The following is a 22,904-nucleotide window of genomic DNA, read 5'->3' as shown; positions in this document are numbered from 1 at the left end:
GGGGCCCAAGCTCCCAATGTTCGTGTACAAAGGCAGAAATTGCCTCTTTGTTGTGCCCTGAAGTCAGTGTGAGTCCAGGATGCTGAAAACCTCCAAGGCCCAGCGTTAGAAGGGTTTATCAGTGACAGCAGGACCAGGTACCACCCGCTCCTGCTCACCTTGGTGGTGACACGTGGGACAGTCTCTGCTGCAGCTGCTGTTGTTGAATCAACATGAAGAGGAGTTTGGACTCGCCCTGTCTGGGAAACACCAAGGAGAGCCTTTGTAGGAGGGCTGCCAGTCAAACCAAAATGCATCACTTCTCACTCCCCGTCCTAGGAAAACAACAAGTAATGATCCCGTGAGAGGCTCTAACGAAAAGACTTTTTTGAAGTGTTTCCAACCATCTCAGTTGCTTGACCCACTTTCTGAGCGACTGCACCCTCTAATGGGGTAAAAGAGATTGACTTTCAAAGCAGCCAATTTATTTTTCTGTTGTTTATTCCTTTCCAGCCACTACACATATAATACAATAGCCTGTTCGTGTGACAGTAAAACAAGCACAGTTCTGCTGGATGCAGGTTACAGGGGACGTATGAATATTCAGTAAAGACTTCATATGATTCATCTCTACTCTGGGTTAATGAAAAGTATGTAAACAGCTGTATATATCCATGGTGAAATGAGAAAGGAATTTTAATCATAGAAAGGAGAATTTATTTCACTTGTAAGTCCAGAAAAAAGTATGATATTTTTCCTACTGTTTGAAGCCATCTCATTTTACCAAAGTTTTGTGGGGAAGTGAATATTTGAACGACGAGAGGAGATGAAGCAGACACTTAATCACGATGTTGCATCTTGTCCCACAGGTAATTCTCTAATGGACCAATGAAAGCCAACGATGACAAGTTGTGGTCAACAGTCCTTGAATGTGCTGATGGTTCTGCTCTCATTACTCCTGTCAGCAGGTAACTTGCGTAATTCATCTTGTACTGATGTGTGCCACAGGGAAAATATAGTTGCAATTTAATACCGTCTTCTTACAAAACAAACAAGACCAAATGATTGTTAGTTGCATAATAAATAAATCATAGAGTGGTTAGGGCTGGAAGGGACCTTCAAGATCATCTAGTTAAGAACTGGAAGCTGGAATTTGAAATGGAATTGAAAATCCACTTTAAGAAGAAAGCAGACTGGAAAGTTGAAAGAGTAGCTTAATTTCTTTTGATGTGCTATTTTTTCAGCTCACCTAAAAGAAAAGAATAATTTCTCTAACACCACAAAATACATCCATTTTGCCAAGTAACCATCCAGTGGAAGCAGAGCAAGTCAGGTTCCAGTTGTGTGTTTTTCTACGTGCACACCAGAGAATCTGAAGGATTGAACTTGCAATCCATGTAATTTTCCTGAATCTAAAGAATTGACTGGAACAGAGATGTTTCTCCTGATGCTTGGTAGTTCTGCTCTAGATGTTTGCTATTAGCACACAGAAAAAGGTGTGTGTGGAAATGTGCCAGCTGTTAGACTGAGAATCAGCTGAGTGCTCTGATTATTGGTTGTATTTGTTCTTCAGAAGTTATTTATGGCATTAGGGTTTTCTGTAATTGTGATTGAATGTTTAAAATACAATTTGAAAAGGTTCTCAGTCTAAGTAGATTTGGTCCTACAGGTGTTTAACTTGCAGTTCAATCTCTTTTATCCTCCATTCTTGAAGCAGTTTTTAGTACAAAAAGACTTCTTTTTTTTCAATCACTGCTCCTTATTCCCTTGTAGTACATTGCATCCCCAGCCATCACAGTAAAAACTTTACCAGGCACCATGTTTCTTAAAGTATCTTTGTGCTCCAGCCAAAATTGTTACTACTCAGTCTAGGTCTTTAATATTCATAAAACATTAATATTCATATCCTCACCAGTCAGTTCAAGCATGTGTTTTGTTGCCCACGGTCTCATCACTTGTTTGCAGTGTTCAAGCTGATTCTTGCTAATGATAGCTCATTATTTAGTTCTGACACAGCCCTTTTGCTAACAGTGTTATAATATCATCAATTAGACCACTCCTCTGTTCGTGTTAAATTGTTCTTTTCCTTTAGAGCCCTTCCCCTGACATCCCCATGTTTGGCACTACATTCCTAATTATGGAACTGCCCTCCTCTTCTGATGGACTGGCATCAGGCACAGGGGCTGGAGGTGCTTCTTTGTTGTCTTCTAGGCTAAAGAAATTTCAAAAATCTACCTCCCTGGTGTAGGAATGAAGTCAGTTACCAAAAAGTCTTCAATGAAGTGGTCAAACAGGGGTCAAACATCACAAAAATTTCCAGCTGCTCCAGCCTCTTCTGTTGATTTTTAAGGTTTCATACCTTTGCCACTCTTTATAGGGGACTTCTACTAGAGCTGTCCTGAGATCCCACTCTTCCAACCCATTTCCTCAAGATGATAGGAATACTTATGTTGGAGTTGAGTGGGACACTCTGATTGCACTGTGTATGCAAACAGCTGTGTTCAGCCACTGGTGTATTCCCTCAAACCCAGATATAAAACTACTGTTACGACTTTTTTCTCTCTCTCTTAAGAGTACTGCCTCTGAAGTGCAATGTTTTTATTTGAAACCAATTACACACAGCTTTTACTTCTTACATAATTTATCGTTGATAACTATCGGCTTTGTACATGTGTTTCTTATCATTTTGTTACTCCTTGGCTATTGGAATTTTATCATCTGATGGCCATTATTAGCATGTAGAGTCCAGGCTTAATTTGAAATCATCACAAGCCTTTCATGCCAGCCAAACTCTGCTCCCTCCTTGTGGAATTTTGCCACTGTCATCTGTAGGAATGGGTTTAGGTCATTGGTAACTCACAACACATTTTGCAGGAGGAAATTTATTATTATTTTTCAGCCAGCCAATGTAATTTTTCTGTCCAAGACAGATCAGTTTCCATAAAGAAGAAGTACTGGCTTTATGTAGGGAAGGACAGGGGGAGGAAAAAAAGGATGCTACTCTCACTGGAATGATAGGAACATCATTTTTAACCTGAGCTGAAATGAAAATCTAATGGCAAGACTTCCTCCGAGTGCCCCAGATTTACAGGCTTCCATCTGTAAGATCTTGCTTTACTTCCAAGTCTTTGGTATACTAAGATTCACAATCTTAGTAATCAATTTCTGGGTTGAGAATACTGAAACTTGAGGTATTTTATTTCAGTGCCAGCAAGATCACAATGACATTTTAGGGGTTGTGAACACTTACTGGTTGTACTGGGCATACAAGGTATGCATAATAAAGGGAGGAGCACCATGCAGTCATGCTGAAAGAATGACTTTCTGACCACTAACTCTTAGACTGGCTTTGCAAATGTTGATGCTTATTCATTTAAAAGATTGAAACATATTTATAAAATCGGTGATGACAACAAGACTTATATTAACAAGCAAAAATTGTCAGATTATTTGCACATTACAGCATTTTTTTCTTTGAAGTAGGAAATGAACATCCATACTGCAAGTTAACATGTGGTAAAATGCATACTTATGAATATTTCTGTGGTTCCATATGGAAAGCTCATAAACACCAGCCATTCGGAGAGTCTTGGGGCTTTAAAAATTTAGTATCTAAATTAAAAATGTGCATTAGGCAGATCTCTAACTGTGACCAGATAGGGAAGAAACAGTTTGATGTTTCCTGGCTGTGTTGTTTTTAAGGTAAAGTAGGCAAGTCTTGTGATGATGAAGCATGACAGACTATTCTCTTGAAATCAGTTGGAGCAGAGAGAGGAGTATCTGTGTCAACTGTTCAATAACAGTTTTCAAAAATAGCATGAGAATTGCACTTGCAACTCCACTTCAGACACAGCTGCACCTTTGCAACAGACAACTTAAGGCTTTTCCAGGTACAATACTTTTATCTGAAGTATTTCTATAGAAATAAGGTCCTTTGAAGCTGGGGATTTAAGCAAAGTTATTTTCAGAAAAAAAATACTTGGAAGAAAATAAATCCCACTTTTTTTATTGGCTCTCTGATCCACAGAGAAGCAAAGACAGCAATTGAAATTACACAGATTACAATAAATTGATGAAGTGTTTTCACTGTGTGCTAGGTCTGGCTGGGATGGGGTCAAGGCTGTGTTTTAGGCTGGTGACCAAAGCACTGCTGGTATCACACCACTCTTGTGGCTGGTGACAGGCTGGCACTGCTGACCCAGACTGGCCAAGGTGGTTTCTATACCATGGGGTGGATGCTCAGCAATAAAACTGGGGTGGGAGTTTATCCAAAAATTGCTCATGGACTGGCTGGCCACCAGTCTGCTGGTAACAAGTGATTGTTTTAGCATCACTTGTGCTTTGTTTTTTGTTGTTGATGGTGTTGTGAGGTTTTTTCTTATTTATTATACAGTGTTTATCTCAACCCTTGAATTTTCTCTTTGCTCTTCTGATTCCCTGGCCCATCCCACTGGAGGGGGGAGTGAGCAAGCAGCTGTGTGGTGTCAGCTGCCCGGCAGGGGTAACCTACCACACACTGACTTCTGAGTTGAGAATGTGATTCAGTCCCACATCATGCATTTATTTCATCACCAACACATTTTGCTATTTAAGGATTTGCTTAGGACCTGATGTTATCTTAGTTCTCCCTTCCTTCTGTAATGATGTTTTCATTCTCAGAGAAGTTTGGCGATTGTTTTCTTTTTAAAAAGTGCAAAGGACCACATAGGGATCAGAGGACGCTTCCACATGTGCAGTTAAATAAAGCACTTGGCAGTGCTTAACCTCGGAGGGGTAGTGACAGGACCAGAGGCCGTGGGCACAAACTGCAACCCAGAAGGCTCCCTCCAAACATCAAGAAATGCTTTTTCACTGTGAGGGGGACTGAGCACTGCCATGGGTTGCTCGTGGAGGATGTGGAGTCTCCATCCTTGGACGTACTGAAAAGCCATTTGGATGCGGTTCTGGGCAACAGGCTGCAGGTGGCCCTGCCTGAGCAGAGGATTTGCATGAGATAACCTCCAGAGGTCCCTTCCAACTGCAAACATTGAGGTTTTTCACAACATAATCCAACCTGGCACACTTTCATTATTGCTGTGTTAATTAAGGAGGGGTGCAGCAAAGCACTTGTTCAAACAAACTCATCTCTATGCAATTACATCCTTTGTGGATTTGTGACAGAATTTGAACATGCAGATTTGTTACAAGAGTTGCAGAGGATGTTGAAAACCTATGTCTAAACACGTGTTTTTCCCAGGTAGGGCAAGAACAGGTAGGTAATTCTTTTTCTCAATATATGTATTCCTTTAGAAATGGCTGTCTTCCAGCACTTTCAGTTCCTGACTGAATTAATCTACAAAAATGATTTCTTCTTTCATGAAAGTAGAGATGCCAGCTATGTGTGTGCATACATAAATGTTTACAGTGGGCTTTGTTGACTCAAAGTGCAGTACAAATTACCTTGTTGTCAGTTTAATACTTTGGGGTTTTTTTCTAGGCTCTCTCTCTACACACAAATAAAGAAGTGATCTTCACTGTCATAATCCTTAAAATTTGTCTTGAAATTAATATATTTTATAAAATTGATAAAAGTGTTAGGAATAGGCTTTTGTTTTTCAAGCAAGGTAGAAAAAAAAGAGAATTAGACAGATAAGGTGCACAGATGCAATTGCAGATTAACAGGGGCTCTGTGCAGAGGGATACAGCGCAGTTCAGCTAAATCCGTGCAAGTCATCATGTGTAACCTCTTGGACTGGTAAACTGACAGAAAACTCATGCACCAAATTACAAGGGTTAATTCTGTCAGTCCAAAGTGACACAGCATTTATTAATTACTGTAACCTTATGAACTGCAGCTGCCCACAGCATTGCTGAGCCTCAGTTCTGCAAAGGAAAAACATTTTGGTGCTAGGAGGATTCAGACGCTACTTCTACATTTCACTTCCCTCAGAGCTTTAAGCCTTTTGGGGTGTCTGTGGGGTACATGTACCCTTGAATGACGCTGTAAGGCCTACCATGACAAAAACTGTGAATATGGAACCAAATATTGTCTCCTAAAAGGCTTTCAGGATGCTGCATGTGGTTGCTTATGGCCATTTTGGAAGGGATCTCTATCCTGCCTCTCTGCACAATTGAGAAACTCAGGGAAACTAAGATGATAAAAGTATATCTATGGACAGCTTCTTCTTTCCCCAAGTGAAAGTGATGCTGAAATCAGTGTAAAAAAGAAAAATGTTCTCAGAGCTGTAATAAACATGTTACATGAGAACTTCTTAAAGCGGAAACATAAGAACTCCCAGGAGCACCTGTACTTTATTAGTTCTATTTACAATTCAGAGTTGTTCGGATTTGTTATGCTGTTTGTAATGACTGTTTCTGATAAAATATTCCTGATCAGAGATTGACCTTTAGAGAAGAAGAAAAGATAACAGGAACAGTAAACCAAGTGCCATCAAACTTTTATTGCTGTTTCTACATAGACTTTTTGTTTTTATTAAGTCGTCCCAGGAGAATCAAACATGAATGTTGTTGTGTGTTATGGATATCCCTATATTTAGAACAGCAGCATGAAAACATTTCCCTAACTACTTCTGTGCCTCTTAAAGTGGAGGGCATTTTTTCCCTTCCCTTAAAACAACAAACAATGGTAATCAGAAACATAGAAACAACAAAATTCAAAATACAACGGAAGTCTGAACATTATTACCTTTAAGTACTAAATGTTACAACATTGAAAGTTCTGAAATATTAATGTTTTTCAAAAACCAACCAACAATTGTTTAGCCTTGAAAACTGAGAATTGATAACATCCAGATAACAGAAGTGACTGACAAAGCCAATGTTGTTTTTGTTTTACAGTGCTGTCCGCGCATTTTCGGGTCTGCGAGCCGTACACGGACTACAAAGGTCGCTACCACTTTGGTTTTCACTGCCCCCGTCTCTCTGACAACAAATCTTACATCTTTTGCTGTCACCATAACAACACAGTGTTTAAATATTGCTGCAATGAGACAGAATTTCAGACTGTTATGCAGATGAACTTAACAGGGAATGCAGATGGATATATGCATAAGTAAGTAAATGAGTTTTAACATACTCTTCCCCAAACTGTTCCTGGTCTAATAAGATAGTCTGAGGTGCACTTACTGATGGAAGCAATTAGAATAATTGCATATACAGAAAACCATTACTAAAAGATTTTTTTGTTGTTGCAGGGCTCCTAAAAGAAATAATATTTCAGCTTTGCTTTCTTTGCTTTGACGTGGGTTGTAAACGTTGCAAGGAGAGTAAAAGTTGCATATAAATGTGACAAATAAAAGGTTACATACAAAAGTTAGAAAAGTCTCTTCCCTGACCCTAATTTGATCCAAACTATGTTTAAATGTGCATCAGTAAAAATAAATCCTGGAGCTGTTCGTAGGTGAGAGGGAGTGAGCTGACATTTTCTGTATCAACCCAAATGCATTATTTGGAATCCCTGATGTTTTTGGATCTAAATCTCTTGTAGCAAATCACTGGCCTTGGGGAACAGAACGTATTTGCTTTTATACCAACACTGTGTGGTCTCCTTGCCTGTTACCTGGGATACTTCCATGTTCTGCTGAGGGCTGTCCCCCAAGAAAAATGTCAGTAAGGTTTTTTTTATAAAGAACTAGGAAGTAGCAAGTAGATCTTTCTTACTGATTGCCTATTTACTGGGACAAAATCTTCACTTGGGGTCAGTTTCCTATTTAGTATTTGACATCCTGGCCACCCTAATCTGCTGTGATTTCCCTTGGCGTAATCCCCAAGGCTGAATTCCGGTCAATGTGCTTTCCCTGTCATTTTATTCTGGTATTCAGCCCCTCCAGGACAAGGAAGGGGCAGATTAAAGACAAGAGGAATCACAGTGTATGGATTTCTGTTTGCAGCAGGGATTTTGGTGTTTCCTGTGGTGCCAGTCGGTTGGGGTGTTGTATTCATCCCTATGGAAGCAGGTGCAGGGCTGTTAGGAGACGATGGTGCTGGAATACTGATGCTGGCTGGTCTAACTCACTGTGTGCAGCTGTGCTCAGCTTGTGGAGCCAGCAAAGCACTGCCTTCCCTAACAACCACTCCTCACATAGACCTGCCCAGAGAAATCTCAGTCTTGCATAGATGTAGAAGTTGCATTCTCTAAATTTACAGGTGTTAAGTGTCAATCACCCACAAAAATGGACAAAAATAGACTAGACCCTTAATAAGATAGCTTTAAATCAATGTGGATCTATACTGTCTCGTTACTTTATGTGCAGTTATGTCCTTCAGGTGAAATTTGCCTTGACTTTGTAGTGCGCCTGGGAACATCATGATGAGAACAGATCACACAGAACACTAGGAAGATAGTGTAGTACCAAGTCGATTAAAGACCATCCACTTTCTCCACCTTTTGTGCAGTCCAGACAATCCAGCAACTGGCAGCACCCTCACCTGGAGCTCCCCAGTTCTGGCACATAAATAGCTCCAGGCAACCTGGCAGAGTTTATAGCCCCAGTGCTCCCACACAATGTGTACTCTGCACATGCTAAAAAACCAGGATATGCTGCCCCTTTGAGTAGTGGGCTGACCCTGCTCCCTCAGCAGCCCTGGATGTCGGAGAGGTTCTCACAGGACTCTCAGAGCATAAGGGCTCTGCAGGTAGTCACAGACAGAACCAGAATCTGCTGCACAATTAGAGTGGTAAAAAGAGCCTCAAGAATGGCCTCATGTGGCTGCTGCCCCGCACACTTTTCCAGGTCTTTGTCCTGCACACAGCAAACTTGTTTTATTCCCCTGTAAACTCTGCACCAGCAGTGCTGACCAACCTGTCTCACAGAGGTCAGGATGTTACCATCAAAGGCAGTTCAGACAAGCACAAAGACAGTGCTTCAGGCTTTTCTCAGTGTCTCAGCAGCTACTCCGTGTAGTCATGACCAGAGCTTACTCAGGTAAGGCTCTTCTGCCCTTCCTTTCACCAGCAACCTGGAATGTGGAGGGCAACCAGCCCCTTTCCAAGGCAGAGGAACAGATCCAGGCTGACTGCAAAAGATGCCCTGAGACACAGTGCACCTGCACATGTGCACACACCACCAGAGAAATAAATCCAGGGCTCATCATATCACAGGGCTGTTGTGTATGTGAGCAGTTTGGAAAAAAAAGGAGTTTGATATTCTGTGAACTACAGCATTTATTTCGATAAAAATATTTAGAGCAAAAGGTATTATATTAGTTTTCATGTAGAACTGTTTTTTAAAAGTCACCTTATTCAGCTGTGATGGTGAAAGAGGTACCTGTGTAGTTTTTGTTGGTAAGATTTGTGGTTGAGAACCACCTGCAGACTATTTACCACCCAGTCCAGGATTTCCTGGGGACATCAGCTGTGTGTGAACTTTTGCAAAGGTGTGTGACATCATACTGGATACAATAAAAAGCCTCTGGGGCTGTAGCGTAGAGAAGCTCAGGAATGGAACTGGTATTGCCTTGTTCCTCAAACATCACTTCTGATAAATCTGTCAGGACCGGGAAAATGAAGAGATGCTGCTTCCTACGTAAAACTCCACCAATGGAGTGAGGCAGACAGGAGAGAGATCTCCTCACCCTGAGCTCAGTAACTTTGGTAGAAAACTTCCTGGTATTTTTAGAAGGAGCAGAAAGAAGTGAACCCTACATGCCTACATTAAAAACATTGCAAAAAGCTTCTTACTTAATACTCTGACTTTATTTAATGTACACGATAGTTTGGATTCTGATGCATCCAGGGTTCAGTTTACAGTGACAAAGTCAGCTCTTTGTTTAGATCTAATTTCACACACCACTGAAAAAAATTCTGATGAAATTGTACTGTGGCTGGGGAGAATAAGATATGGGAATAGCAATGAACTGAAAAAAAGGATTATAGTTTTCAGGGAAGACTGATTCAATATTATTGCTTGGTTTATTTCAGTATTATTATTTGGTTTATTTTTCCCCTTAGCCATTCTTGTGATCACCAAAACAAATTTCTGGTTTTATAACACAGTTGGGGGAAAAAGTTAATGAAGTGACTTGTGACTTCTTTGTTACAGCACAGCTGAAAAGGCACGTTTGTCTTCACCAGTCCCACAGTGCAAATATAACCATGTTTATTTACGTTTTTCCATTACTGTAACACAATATTTCTATGTTTTTATAAGAGCAAAAGATGGGAGTATTATATCCTTGTAACCATGCAGATTAATCAGTCTATAATCTTTTTGAATGTGAATGATTCATTTAGTATTAAATATAGAAATACAAGCTATGTCTAACAGACAGAAAAAACTCTGTAATCCAAAGTATTTTCCCTCAGAACCGTCTAAGAAATTGTTTAACTATTCTTAAACTAGATTCAAGTGAATACTATTTTTATCTAGTTTTCAGAGTCAGGTTTTCTGTTGTGCATGTTTAGGTGGATTATCAGCAGTACTGCTATGATAGGGGTCCTTAATCTGATACTGGAACAATGTTCTGGTAGTCTGTGGTGTGTGTATCTGTGTTTTTCCTTATCTCTTAGTCCAGTTTTGCATAGTGGAATGGCTTTTGCACACCTCATTCCAAGCAATGGGAGAACAGCATAGCACCATGGTACCGAATACTATTTGCTTAGATACCACTCAGAGCATCATCTTTACAAGAATGAGGGGAAAAAAAAAAACAACAAACCAAACATCAATCCCACTACCAACTGTTGCAAAAATATGTAATTTGGCAGGGAAGACCTCTTAGGTAGAGCAGTAACAGATTCCTCAGGAAAATTCAGGATTGGACAAAGGCCTGGAGACAATTATAAAAGAAAAATAAGGCAGGGGGAAATCTCATTTAAAGTGTAGATGCAAAAACTGCACTGGTCTCCTCAGTAGCCAGGATGTAACTTTGCATTTCCTAGGGGCAACACTTACTGTTACTCCTCCAAGGAACAGCTCCTTTTAGGGAGAACGGGAAGAAACCATTTCAGTGACCATGTGCCCACATTTAAACTCTGCAGCTGTAGAATTCAGCCCACAATTGTTTAGATTTGTTGGTTTTTTTCAAACCTGAATTGCCAAATGAGTTATTTTTTGTTCATGTGCTGCACATAAAACTCAAGAAAATCTACTAAAAAGATATAGGCTAGTCCATAACCAGCTTGTCATCTGTCTCAAAAAGTGAATGAATGAGATAGATGCAACTTGATCCACCCTGTAATGGAACAAACCCCTTTAATTTGAATCTCAGCAAATTTGGAATCTGTTCACACTTTAGTTTTGATAAAATTTGAACTTGTGCCTAAAAGAAGAGGAAAACCAGATTGCAAGAATAAACTTTGACAATTAAATCATTCAGGTCAGTGAAATGAGAGCAAGTCCTAGAAGTTTTTGGATTCCGAGTTCTGTGTTTCTGGCCTTACTGGTTTTCTGTGTAAATAAGATTGTTTGTTTTCTAATGAGGACATCTTGATTTGCAGGAGAGTTTTAAATTTTACTAAAATTAGTAGCCATCAGAAAAATTAATGTTTTCTACCACCTTAATAGTTGGAGAAACAGAAAACATCCAAGTATGGAATATCCTTCCGTGTACTGAACATACTACTTACTATTTTTGCTTGTGATTTTTCACAAGGCCCTTTTGATAGTGCTGTTGTGCCATTGTTAGTTACTGTGAAGCAGCCTTTCATTTTTGTACTTGTGAGGAACAGCTGTTATTTAGGAGGAGTAGATGAGTAACTTACATATTGGCATGATTAAAAAAGCACTGCTTTTAATTGGAACCCTCAAAATAGCTCTAATTTTCACTAATCAAAATTTTGGTGGATGAAATTAAATACCTAAAATACAAACAAATTCTTTTGAGTTCCTGATAAGGAACATGATAAGAGGTTTCTGCCTCTCACCTTGTTGCTGAAACAAATGTTTTCTTAGTGTGGGTCAAATACAGCTCACCTGTATACAAAATGGATCCTGTTGGCATTAATGATGAGCGAGAATGGGATTTGTCCAAGTGCATTCCTTCCTGACTTTTCCAGCCTTCACTTCCCTGTTTGTTTAATATTAACAGAAAACAGAAGAGTTTACCCCGATAGGAATAAATTTACTGGAAGTCAAGAGCAGCACTGCTGAGAAACCTGGATTAACCAGATCATGTTCTACTTTCAAGTGCCTGAACTGCAGATTTTAGTGCATTACATTAAGGTCTACCCTCTGTTGTGTGAAGTTAGGCTTGCATGTGTAAGTCTTCAGCAGAGGCAAAGAACCTGGAGTTAAGGGTTTTCAGAAGCATTATATTTTGCCTACTTCCAATCCTCCTGGAAATTTACTGATTCATTTTTTTTTTAATTCTAATTCTAGGCTTGTATAGTCATAAAGTTATACAGGAAGAGAGCCATTAATAACTTGGACGTTCTTCTTGTTACTTAGTTATTTGAAATGGAACCTCATTTAATGTAAGGGCATTATAGCCGTGTAGTGGAAAAATCATTCCCTGGAGGGAAGAATCAGTCTCTTGAAGTCCTGACAGACAGCAACTCAGAAAGTAAAATTCTGATTTCTTGTTTCAAATCCTGATTTTTTTTTAAGTATAAAATGGAAGAGTCATACAGTAGTTTAAATAGAAATGAAAGTTCAAAGCAGAGTCTTGAAATCTTTTGATGCAGCAAGGCTGGGGGCCATGTTTTTAAAATATCAAAATATCCTTCTGGCTTGCATGTATAATGTCTTCTCATCCTTCTTTTCTTCTTGCAGCACTTCCATTGTGATCAATGTCCTGCTAAAATATGACTGGTTTCTCTGATTGGCTGTGAAAGGAGAGCATGGTTGAGTGTGTGTTCAGTTTTGAGTTCAGCTCCATGGAGATGTGGGTTGCCCACCGATTACTCCGATATATTTTTTCTCTGAGACTGCCTTCCTAATGACATTTTTACTAACATCCCTTCAGCTTCCTCTTGGTTTTACAGTCTCCAGTACATGTACTTCCACATCAGCTCATGGGTCTAAATCAGCCTTTTTTTGCTTTCTACCTAACAATCTCATTTTTATACATTTCTTTCCTTCTCACTTCTGACCTCATCCTCCCCACTCACACAGTTTCCAATCCAAACTGCATTTACTCCTGACAGTCATTTTTCTTTTAATAATACTTCATCTCCAGCAGGGTATTAGCACTTCCTCCCCTTTTTGATTTCCAGATTTTTGACCCCTTATACCTTTTCCTCCTGTTCCTCCCCCTTTCTTTTAGTATCTTGAGTCACCTGTCACAGCTTTACAGCTCTCTGCACCATATAATTTTCATGGCCTTTATATATATATACACATTATAACTACACTGACACACACATTTCAGTGAGTACTTCCTGTGAAATGCATTGTCTAACACGATTTTGCCAATGTTCTTCCTTCCTAAATTTATTACCTGCTTATTAAGAGGTCTTTAGCAGCCACTCTGGAAAGCCTGTACACAGATGAGAAGGACAAATAAAAATCCTTGTAAGAGAGGTGGCCTTAGTTTTTTTAAAATCATGCCTATAGCAGTATTCATATTGAAAAAAATAACTCATTTTAAAAGACATGTGCTTAGAACAAGATTTTGTTTCAGCCATCTATATATAATTAATGAAACAAACAACCTTCATGAACTAATACAGTGACCACTACTGAGAGAACTTTTTTGTTGTCCCTTTTCTTCCTTTCACAGCAACTACAGCGCACTGTTAGGAGTGTGGATCTATGGCTTTTTTGTGGTGATCTTACTGATACTGGACCTTTTATATTACTCTTCAATGAACTATGACATTTGCAAATTTTACCTGGCCCGCTGGGGAATCCAGGGAAAGTGGATGACACAGGGACAGAGACGATGGATTAACCCTGCTCAGGACCCAAGACAGACACAGCCTCAGCCAGAGACACAGCCTCAAACTCAGCCCCAGCCCCGAACATCACAGACAGTACACACTTTAAAAGGAGATGCTTTAAGCCCACCCCTGGTGTCTTTTCAGAGTACATCTGCCTGGTAAGTAAGCTAAGCCATACTGACACATATTCTTTTGCTGTTTTGGAGTGTGAACAATTACCTGTGTTGGGAAGTGCCTGTGAATTCAGGCTCAGCAGCACCATTTCTAGCACATAATTCTTTATTATATCATGACCTGTCCTACAGAATTACTGCTTAGGAGTAATGTCTGACTCTGGACTATATTAAGACATCTTTTAATCCTTTTAGAGAAACAGGTGCTGCCATCTTTCAGCGCTAAACAGTTTTACTACTCTGTAGTGCAAATAAACTACAAATCTGCATCAACCATTATAAAAGCCATTTTAATCTGGTTTCAAAGACTGATTGCTATGTGTATCTGTTGCTCTGGTTTTAAAAGACTGTAAAAATAGCGACGTTGGAATAGCTCCAACGTGAGATGTCACAAATCCACTCTATTCGTGGCATAAGACACAGAAACATAAAAACCAGGTTAGTTTTTTATATGCATAGCCAAAAAAGCTTTGCTTGATCTCATTTGACAGAGTGACACAAGTAGGCTACTGTAAGGTTAAATGCTATGAAACCAAGACAAAACCTCCCAAAAAAAACCCCTCAGACCAAAAGGGAGAAAGATCTGTGGGAGCAAGCAGAACCTGCAGTATAAATAGAAGAAATTAAACACAGATAGCCATGGGAAAAAATGACATGGAATTATTTTGGACTGGTTTTGCTGTAGAAAAGGAAAGCAAAGGGAGAGAGCTGAGTTAAACATTTCTCTGAAAAAGGTGTCAAGAAAGGCAGGGACTTTTTTCTTGGCAAGAAAGCATTAGGATTTGGAAGGATGCAGAGAGAGTACCAAGTCACCAGTGTATTTTAGAGGAGTTCCAGAAGGCTGAGCTTTGAGTTTTGGCAAAATAAAGTGATCTAAGAATGTGCAGGGTGAAAAAGATGATGACAGTTCCTGGAGATGTGGAGCACATACAGCCTCAGCACTGATCTCAGTCTGAAACCTCTGTGTATTGCTGTGTTGCAGATGGGACGATAACAGTGATGGTCCTTTGATTTCATCATTTGCCCCTTAATTTTAAGTGTAAATCCAGAGCAAATAGAGTTGCAGATTTGTTGCAATAGAGAAAGAAGTGATGGTTAATTTGGTGAAAGAGGAGGTTGCTTGGCACTGGAGGCAGTGCTGGATGTATCCCGTGGAGATCAGACTTAAGGGCCATTCCAGCAGCTCTTGCTCAAACAGAAGAGTTTGAGGCTGCTACTTAAGAGAGAGAATTGCTTGTGCTTTGTTGTAAGCATCCTTCTTTTCACTTCCTCTTTCCTTTTTCTTTCCTCTAAGTCTTCCAGCTTTTTTGCACACTGATTTCCCAGTCTCCAGCTGAAATTGCCATGTATGTTAAGAACTACATTTGTAGTAAAGTAATCGTATCCTGGCTTAATACGTGTATGTGTACATGTACAAAAATGACTGCATCTGCAAATTTATATACTATTAGTCTGCCATAACATTGTAAATTGAAACCATTCAATGTTCTTGAAGGCTTGATTGCTGGTTACTTCACATGACTGACTCCTGTTGTTCTGTTTCTTTGCTTTTCCCGAAGCGTTAAGCGGGCAATGTATGTTAGGATCAGGTGAGCGCATCCCATATGCTCCTTGTCCTGTATTGGCAGGAGATGAGCATTGATAAGTCACTCCAGTAACACTCACTTCTTCCCCAGTGAGCTGTTTGTGCTCTCCTCAGTTCCCATAAAATTGTTCCTTTTTTTTCCCCTAGTCCTCTCCTTGCTCAGTGGAAGAAAAAAGTAGATGTTTCCCTGTCAAAACCCTATTTATCCCCTGTATTTTAGCATGTAAAACACTAGAGGAGGTGCCACATTTTCATTCTTGTAACCTGCAACTTTTGGAACTCAGAGCCCATGAACCAAGAGCACAGATGATTCAGTCTGAGTTGGATACAGAAAAAATAGCAATAGGCACTGGTGATCACAGGCAAGATGTTTAGCATGCAAAAGAGGATTTTGAGTAAACAGCTCCCTCAGAAAATGACAGATTTGTGTACTACAGCAATTGCTAAAAGAGTGGGGAGTGGGTTGCCTGGCTATTTATTTCTCTGTTAGATAATCTGCAGGTTATATAGATGAAAATATGGTAATTTTGACCTACAGAAATTAAGCTTTGTTTCAGAGTCTGATTTTCTGCAGCAGTCTATATTTGATGAATGACCTCAGTACAGTCTTCTCAAAATGTAACTATACTATCAGTGATGAAGTGCAGTGGACCTACTGGATTTATAATTTCAATCACCATTTTCAAAATTATTGAATCTGTTAAAATACTGGTTTTAAATTTTCTATCTGAATTTCCATTATGCTAGATGATGACACCTGCTTTGTTAACACACCGGGTTTCCAGTCTAAAAAAATCAACTTTTCAGTTTATGTTGCCATTTTAATGTGTCCTAAACTTATCCCAGATTTTCAGTCTGAAAGAGAAAATAAGCATTTTTCTTTAGCATCTCACAAACACCGTATGTGTGTGTGTGTGTATATATATATATATAATATATATATATATATATACAGGTGATATCATACCATAAGAATGGTTCCTGTGGACAGATGAGCATTTTGAAAATGCAGAATAGATCTTTTAATCCTGAGAGGTATGAATATACCCCCAGGCATAAAAAACTTAAATACTGTTAAAGACATTTTCCGAAACAGTTTTCCAGTTTCCGTGATGACAGATGTTGTTGAAGTTGTTAACTTCCTGTACTACATTCATCTGAGCACAATTAAAAATATGCCCATTCTAGAAGACACTACATGATGATAATAGGAAAGTGATTCTTGCAAATGCCTTGAGTACTGCAGAGAACTGACAGTGTAAGAAGCTGTCCCAAGAAGGATGTCAGGATTAACCTATAGTTTGTAAAGCAATTTTCAGATCTCCCTGGGTTTTAAAAATTATGTAACTGCTTTTTATTTCAGCATTTCGTTCCTTGCCCTAGTTTTAAGTGCCATGACTTGGCAATGAATTGGGTATGTCAGAGAGAAAAATCAAGCAAGTAGTAGTATAGAGTGGGTAGAACCATCCCTATGATGTTCAAACATTTTGTCACAGTGGATCACTTCATTGTTTACTTGACACAAAGAGAGCCATGTATAGCCATAATATTATTATAAGTAAAGAGGTCTGGAATCCATTAGGCAAAGCTGCTGCCTGCTCTCACAGTGTTGTGCAAGGACAGGAAGGAAAATCATTAATCTCAGGAGCATACAACCCCGTTTGGACTAATGTTGCTTCGTCCTGTAGTGTGTGGATTGTGCAGCCCAACTAATGCTGATTTCTTCTTTAGTATGAAAAGCATCTGAGGGCTGCCCAAGGCCTGTGTGGGCTGAAGGTCCTGGTGGACGTACCTTCTGAAACCCCAACGCCGTCACAGCCCGCGCGTGCCCGAGCTCACACAGCGCTGGCTTCCCTCGTGGGCTGAGGGGCACGAGCTGGGCTCTTCCACACTCGCTGGCCTGAGGGAGAACCTGCAGCCTGGTTACCTGAGCAAGCTGTAACAGCTGGAGATGGAACTGCAACAAGCAGCAGGCAAATTATTTCTACTGCTCAGCAAAGTAAAAGCCAGGGCGGTGATAAAACGAAACATCGCAAGTTGGGGAATCGAAATTCTGGCTGCTGAAGCAACTTGTTCTCACAACTGTGGGAATATTGTTAATTAATAGTAATTAAAATGGTCAGACTAGAAAGGAAGATCACATTAAGAAGCGTGAGAGGGAGACCTGATCACTCTGCCTTGCTCTGATGATGTCAAACTCCTCCCACCCTCCATCAAGGATGCAAATCACAGGGAATAAATACTGTCTCCGAGTCCAACACCTGCCTCTGTGTTCCCTGCCTTTCTGCACCACAGCAGGCAGAGGCAATGCCTGTGATCACACACGTGCTCTGTGACTCCCAGTTTCAGAAACCTGCTGCTTGTGTAGAATCAGGAAAGGTAGCAGCCCAGCAGGGTTAGCCCGTGTTACTTCCTTTACACAGCTGGAATGGATTAGGCAAAGGCAAGTCTATTTTACTTTCCCTAATAAAATGCTGGAATCTGCTTTTGCTGTGAATTCCTCTGGGGCACTTTGTCTTTTGGACAACAAATGGAATAGTTTTTAGCTTGCTGCTATTCACCTGCTTCTTGACACCTCTTCAGATGACTACCAAAGCACCTGAGAGAATAAAGCCTATAAAAATACTGGCAGAGTTTAGGAGCCAGAGTTTAGGTAACTGAGCCATGTCCACAGCAGCTGTACTAAAAACACATAAATATTTTGCCGGTGGCTAAAAAGACTGTGTGAAAGAATTTGCTTTGATACCAAATTTTGAAAGAGGATCTAGACTATCACTTCAGTGCTTCCTTCAGTGGTTTCTAAGAGCGCAATCTTACCTGTGTCATGGGACACTGGTGCTGCAGTGGGTCACTGTAAACACAGTCCACCACAATCATGAGTCATTGTGGTGACAGAGGAGTCTGTGCAGGGGCTGCTCTTGATTCAAGTTATTTGCAGTAACCAAGGGGAAAAAAGCTGCCTCTTTCCATTTTAAGTAAATAAGAAAGATCTCAACTTTACATTTGCAAAATCACTGAACAGGAATAGAATGGTGCTGTTTTAAAGACGCAAAATTTTGCATCATAGGGCCAAGCACACTTTTTATGTAGAGCCCCCACCTAGACTTTTATGTTATACTCAGACTAAATATGGCAAATCAGAGCACCAGTACTTGTTTGGGTTTTTTAAAAAGATGTAAAGAAATAAAATTGAATACTTACGTGCTTTTATGAAAGAACTGTCTGGGAATTGACATCAGCTGGAAAATCTGTTTACAAAGATTAGGTGAGGCAGTATCTACCATTATCTGTGCGCCTCCAGTCCCCTTGGAATCGATTGGGTTAGAATAACAGATACATTCAGCAGTATCTTCTTTTAAATATTCTTACCTTGCTTGCTGGGAACTACATAACTGTAAAAATAGAAATTAGCTCTACCCCAACCCAAACCAGCACATCAGGGCAGGAAATCACAAACACACAGTGGGCTTGGAAGCAAACACCTCAAAATCCGCAGTGCTCCGAGTCTTGTTTGCTTGCCTCGATACTACAACATGCAAATTATTGGGTGATTTTGGTTCTATCATTTGCATTTAAATAGTTCAAGTTACTGAGTGCCTGCTTGCTTCCTTCCTTGTGTTTAGAAATTAACTGTTACCATGTGAAGTTAAGCCAAGATGCAAGGTTTTTTGTCTGCTTCAATCTAAATCTTTGTGTACATTGATATGCACAAACTGCATCTTTTGTTGATACATATGTAGTACATATTGTTCATTTCATGCCATATTCTCCTTTTCCTTTGGCTCCATAAATTATAGACCCCACACTGATTTCTCTGTATTCCTAACTTCAGCTTCATGGGATGCAGGCTGATTGATACTCCCTATTTTAGCTGTTTCTCAGCCTTTTCATCGAGTTGGGACTATTGCATTCATCAGCTTCAAGGAAGACTTTCTTTTAAATGGACTGTACAGTTGAAGCAGTTTAACTTAAATATGGTAATGAATTGTGAGAAAATAGTAACTAGGCCAAAAGGTTATCTGAATATAATTGCTGAATGAACTCTGCACACTGAGAAATGAAATCTAGTAAAATTACTGGAAACCAGATCTGAACATCTTCCATATTTGAATTTTCTCATCCACTCAAGACAGAATTTTTTGCAGTGAGAGCATTACCTCATCTCCATGATACAGATCTGGAATGACACCACTGAAGTGTCAGATAGCAGCATAAAATTTATGTGAAATCAGAAGGCTCCAATTAAACCCACAATTTCACTGCATAATGTCACAACACTGTACCATCACACAGGAAGGAGTGTGACAACCCAAATTTTATCAACCAATTCCATCTCCTCTGTCCCAGTAGAAACCAGTAAACTTGAAAAGACTCTAGAAATATTTTGGTAGTTATAGAAGTCCTGCCCCTTGCATCCTCTTAGGTGCCAGATGCTCAATAGCAATTTTAACAGCCTGTACCTGTTTTACATATTTTAAATATGCACAGAAAAGTAAAATAACCTCCTCACTTGGGTTCTGAAGTATGACAGAGAAACTTTAGCATCAGCCAAAGATATTTCCAGTGGTAGAAAGAATTAAAGGGGAGGTGTTGAGGAGCTGGAGTTAATGATCTAAATGGACAAGCCTTATTTTATGCAAAGTGGCAACAGGATTTTTGAGTAGGAGATTTAGTGTAATTCATTGTTCTGAACTGAAAGAAAGCACTTTTCAAAAAGAAAAAAGGAAAAATATATAGTCAGGATATTGCTCATCATGAGTAGTTTAAGCCCCAGAGAACGACTTAAAATACCTGCAAAACAACTATCTATGTACACTTTGTGCTTTTAACAGAAGTGAGAAGGGAGAAGGAAAAACAAGATAAGAGTCTCTGAAGTAAGATGCCATTGCTTTCACCTTGGAGAATGAACTCCCAATGTATATTTTGGATGTCAAAAAAACAAGTAACTCCCTAAACTTGAGGAGGAACAAACGGGTAATAGAGCTGAAGATCCTGTGCTGACCTATTTATTATTCTCAGAGTTATTATTAAACAAAAAGCCATATGTAATAAATAACCCTTCTATGGGGTAGCAAAAGATCTTCTAAGTAAGCTAAAATTTCCGTGTGAAACGATGGCATATTATGGGATACCAGGCATTAATGAAAACATCAGAAACTTACGTGATTATGCTCAAGGCAGGACCATAAATGGTAACAATGTCAGACAATTAATTTCAGTGAGAGCTGAGGTCAGGAATCTACCACATCATTACTTTTATTGTCCCTGTCCCCTGATGAGATCATGATGAAAACAACCACAGCAGTCATTTCATCAGAGAAGTGCTGAAACATGTCTGTATGACCTTGGTTTTATAATTATGTTTCACTGAACAACCAGAAATTAGACACAGTTTTTCATTATTAGCAAGATATCAGATATATCTTGGCTGTTTCAGTCTCAAAAGCAAAAAAAAATCAAGACACATTGAGATCTGAGTCATTTTACTCTTCATTGAGACATGAGAGAATGCTGTTGTCAATCAGGAAACAATTTTCAGGAACTTAAAGTGTTTTGGGGAAGTTACATGATCAACACTGTCATAAATACATACGGCACAGGCGTCTACAATTCACTGCAGACAAAAAACACCTCTGAGGAGAGTTTGAAATCCACATCAAAAGTTTCTCAAAAGTGTGCAATGCTGAGGAGATAAAACCAGCTTAGGACATGAAATGGCAGGAATGTGACACGTCACTGGAACACAGTAAGAAATGCTGCTAAAGTTAGTCCCCCGTCAGGTGATAACATGATCCCAAAGCAGAACAGGTGAGGTACATTCCTTCAAAGTGGAAATGAGTTTAATCAGCACAACATCCTGTAGCCTCCAGAGAACAGCAGCAGAGGAATAACTGGTTGAAACTTGGCACCCATCATAATATACAGGACGGTAAAAAAGACGTGTAAAAAGTGGTTATGCGTGGAAATAGGCTACTTTACTTCCCAGTAGCAAGTAGGATTATCTGTTTTCTGGTGTTTCTAGGTAGTGGGAAACTTTGCTTAGGCTCCACGGAATCTCAGAGGTGGAATTATGGGGGAGACAGACCTGTTGACAGGAAATGTTAAAGGCAGCAATGGAAAGGTGTTTGCACAGTGGTTCACAGCAGAAAAATGACTGTGGGGCTCAAATCTGGAAGGGAACAAGCTCCACCTACAATTTTTCTTCGTGAAGGACTGGTGCTCTAGTACATCAGGGAGGATTTTATGCACAAAGGAGTCGTCCTAGTTACAGGAATTGTGTGTATTAATGAGCTGATCATATCCCTGAGCTGAGCTGTGCTGAGCACACGGCACACAGGCTCCCTCCTGTCTGCTGGAAATCATGGCTGTCACGTGGAAAAGGAACTGCTTCATCAAGAATTACAGTAAATTAATTAAACAGTCATTAACTATATTCTGCATTGATTAGTGATACAGATTTTAATCACTCACGCAGAGGCAAAGTAATTTTCTATGGCGTTCAGTCTTTGGAAAGTGGTGAGTCACAGGGAGCTGCTGAACCCAGCACCTGTTACCTGCTCATCTCCAGCACTGCTTCACCAAAAACATTCTGAAGAAATTGTGACTGGAAGGCAGCCAGAGATCAGCCTTTCACTCACCAGAAGCCTCCCAAACTTCTCTTATGCTGCTGAAGTTAACAGCAACCAGAAGAACACCTGCTTAATTTGCATTTTAAGACATTTTAAAGGAAATTACATGACGAACTGAGAGTTGACTCCATTTTTTTTTTTAATATTCACTGAAACCTCTCAGAGCATAACAAAAATAGGCATCTCAAAAAGACCCCCAGTGTTTGCATGAACAACTAAAAGAAGACAAAAAACTGTCAATGTGTTTTTGTAGGTGTTTTAAAAATATTACCTAGCTGACATGCTCCTGAAGAAAAAAATGGAAGGTTGGTTCAGCCTTGGGTTGACTCTTCCTGTCTTTTCCTTGGCAATACATAAAGCAAAAGTAGAAATACCTGAAGCAGTCCAACAATCATACTTGGCTGCAAGGGGTGGGTTTTGAAGGAGTTAAGAGACAAGTGAGATAATAGGAAAAGAACACCTTAAGCATCAGGATGATGAGGAATAATCCCCATCTTCCCATTCTGAGTCCTAACCTTGCAGTGTTTGTTACAACAATAAATTTCACCTGTGAGGGCAATAGCTGCCTCCATTTAATTTTTCTCCTTTTATTCTAGTTAAATAAGTGCAGACATGGTCTGGAATGTTTAAAAAACTTAGTAAAAATGAGCTAGGGGATTGTCTGGCTTTATTGTTCTCAGAGGCTGCTGGCTGGAGCTGGAGCTAGTGCTGTTGTTACC

The 22,904-nt window shown here is 39.7% G+C and overlaps 1 protein-coding gene across 5 annotated transcripts in view; it reads left to right on the top strand.

The window, feature by feature from the left end:
* The window catches only part of SHISAL1 (shisa like 1), a 70,873-nt gene that overhangs the window by 31,875 nt on the left and 16,094 nt on the right, over positions 1–22,904 (top strand). For 2 of the 5 annotated variants that reach the window (XM_039571141.1, XM_039571140.1), the window contains exons 2-6: positions 849–947; positions 6,817–7,030; positions 13,639–13,956; positions 15,531–15,560; positions 17,288–17,814. In XM_039571141.1, coding sequence (XP_039427075.1) covers positions 881–947; positions 6,817–7,030; positions 13,639–13,956; positions 15,531–15,560; positions 17,288–17,303 — 645 coding nt within the window. In that variant the 5' untranslated portion in view covers positions 849–880 and the 3' untranslated portion in view covers positions 17,304–17,814. Of the gene's footprint in view, positions 1–848; positions 948–6,816; positions 7,031–13,638; positions 13,957–15,530; positions 15,561–17,287; positions 17,815–22,904 lie in introns of those variants that run through there. The other 3 variants (XM_039571142.1, XM_039571143.1, XM_039571145.1) reach the window with 3 other exon arrangements.

Source organism: Corvus cornix, chromosome 1A (genome assembly GCF_000738735.6).
Source record: "Corvus cornix cornix isolate S_Up_H32 chromosome 1A, ASM73873v5, whole genome shotgun sequence".
NCBI lineage: Eukaryota > Metazoa > Chordata > Aves > Passeriformes > Corvidae > Corvus > Corvus cornix.
This window is presented reverse-complemented; position numbering and strand designations above follow the sequence as displayed.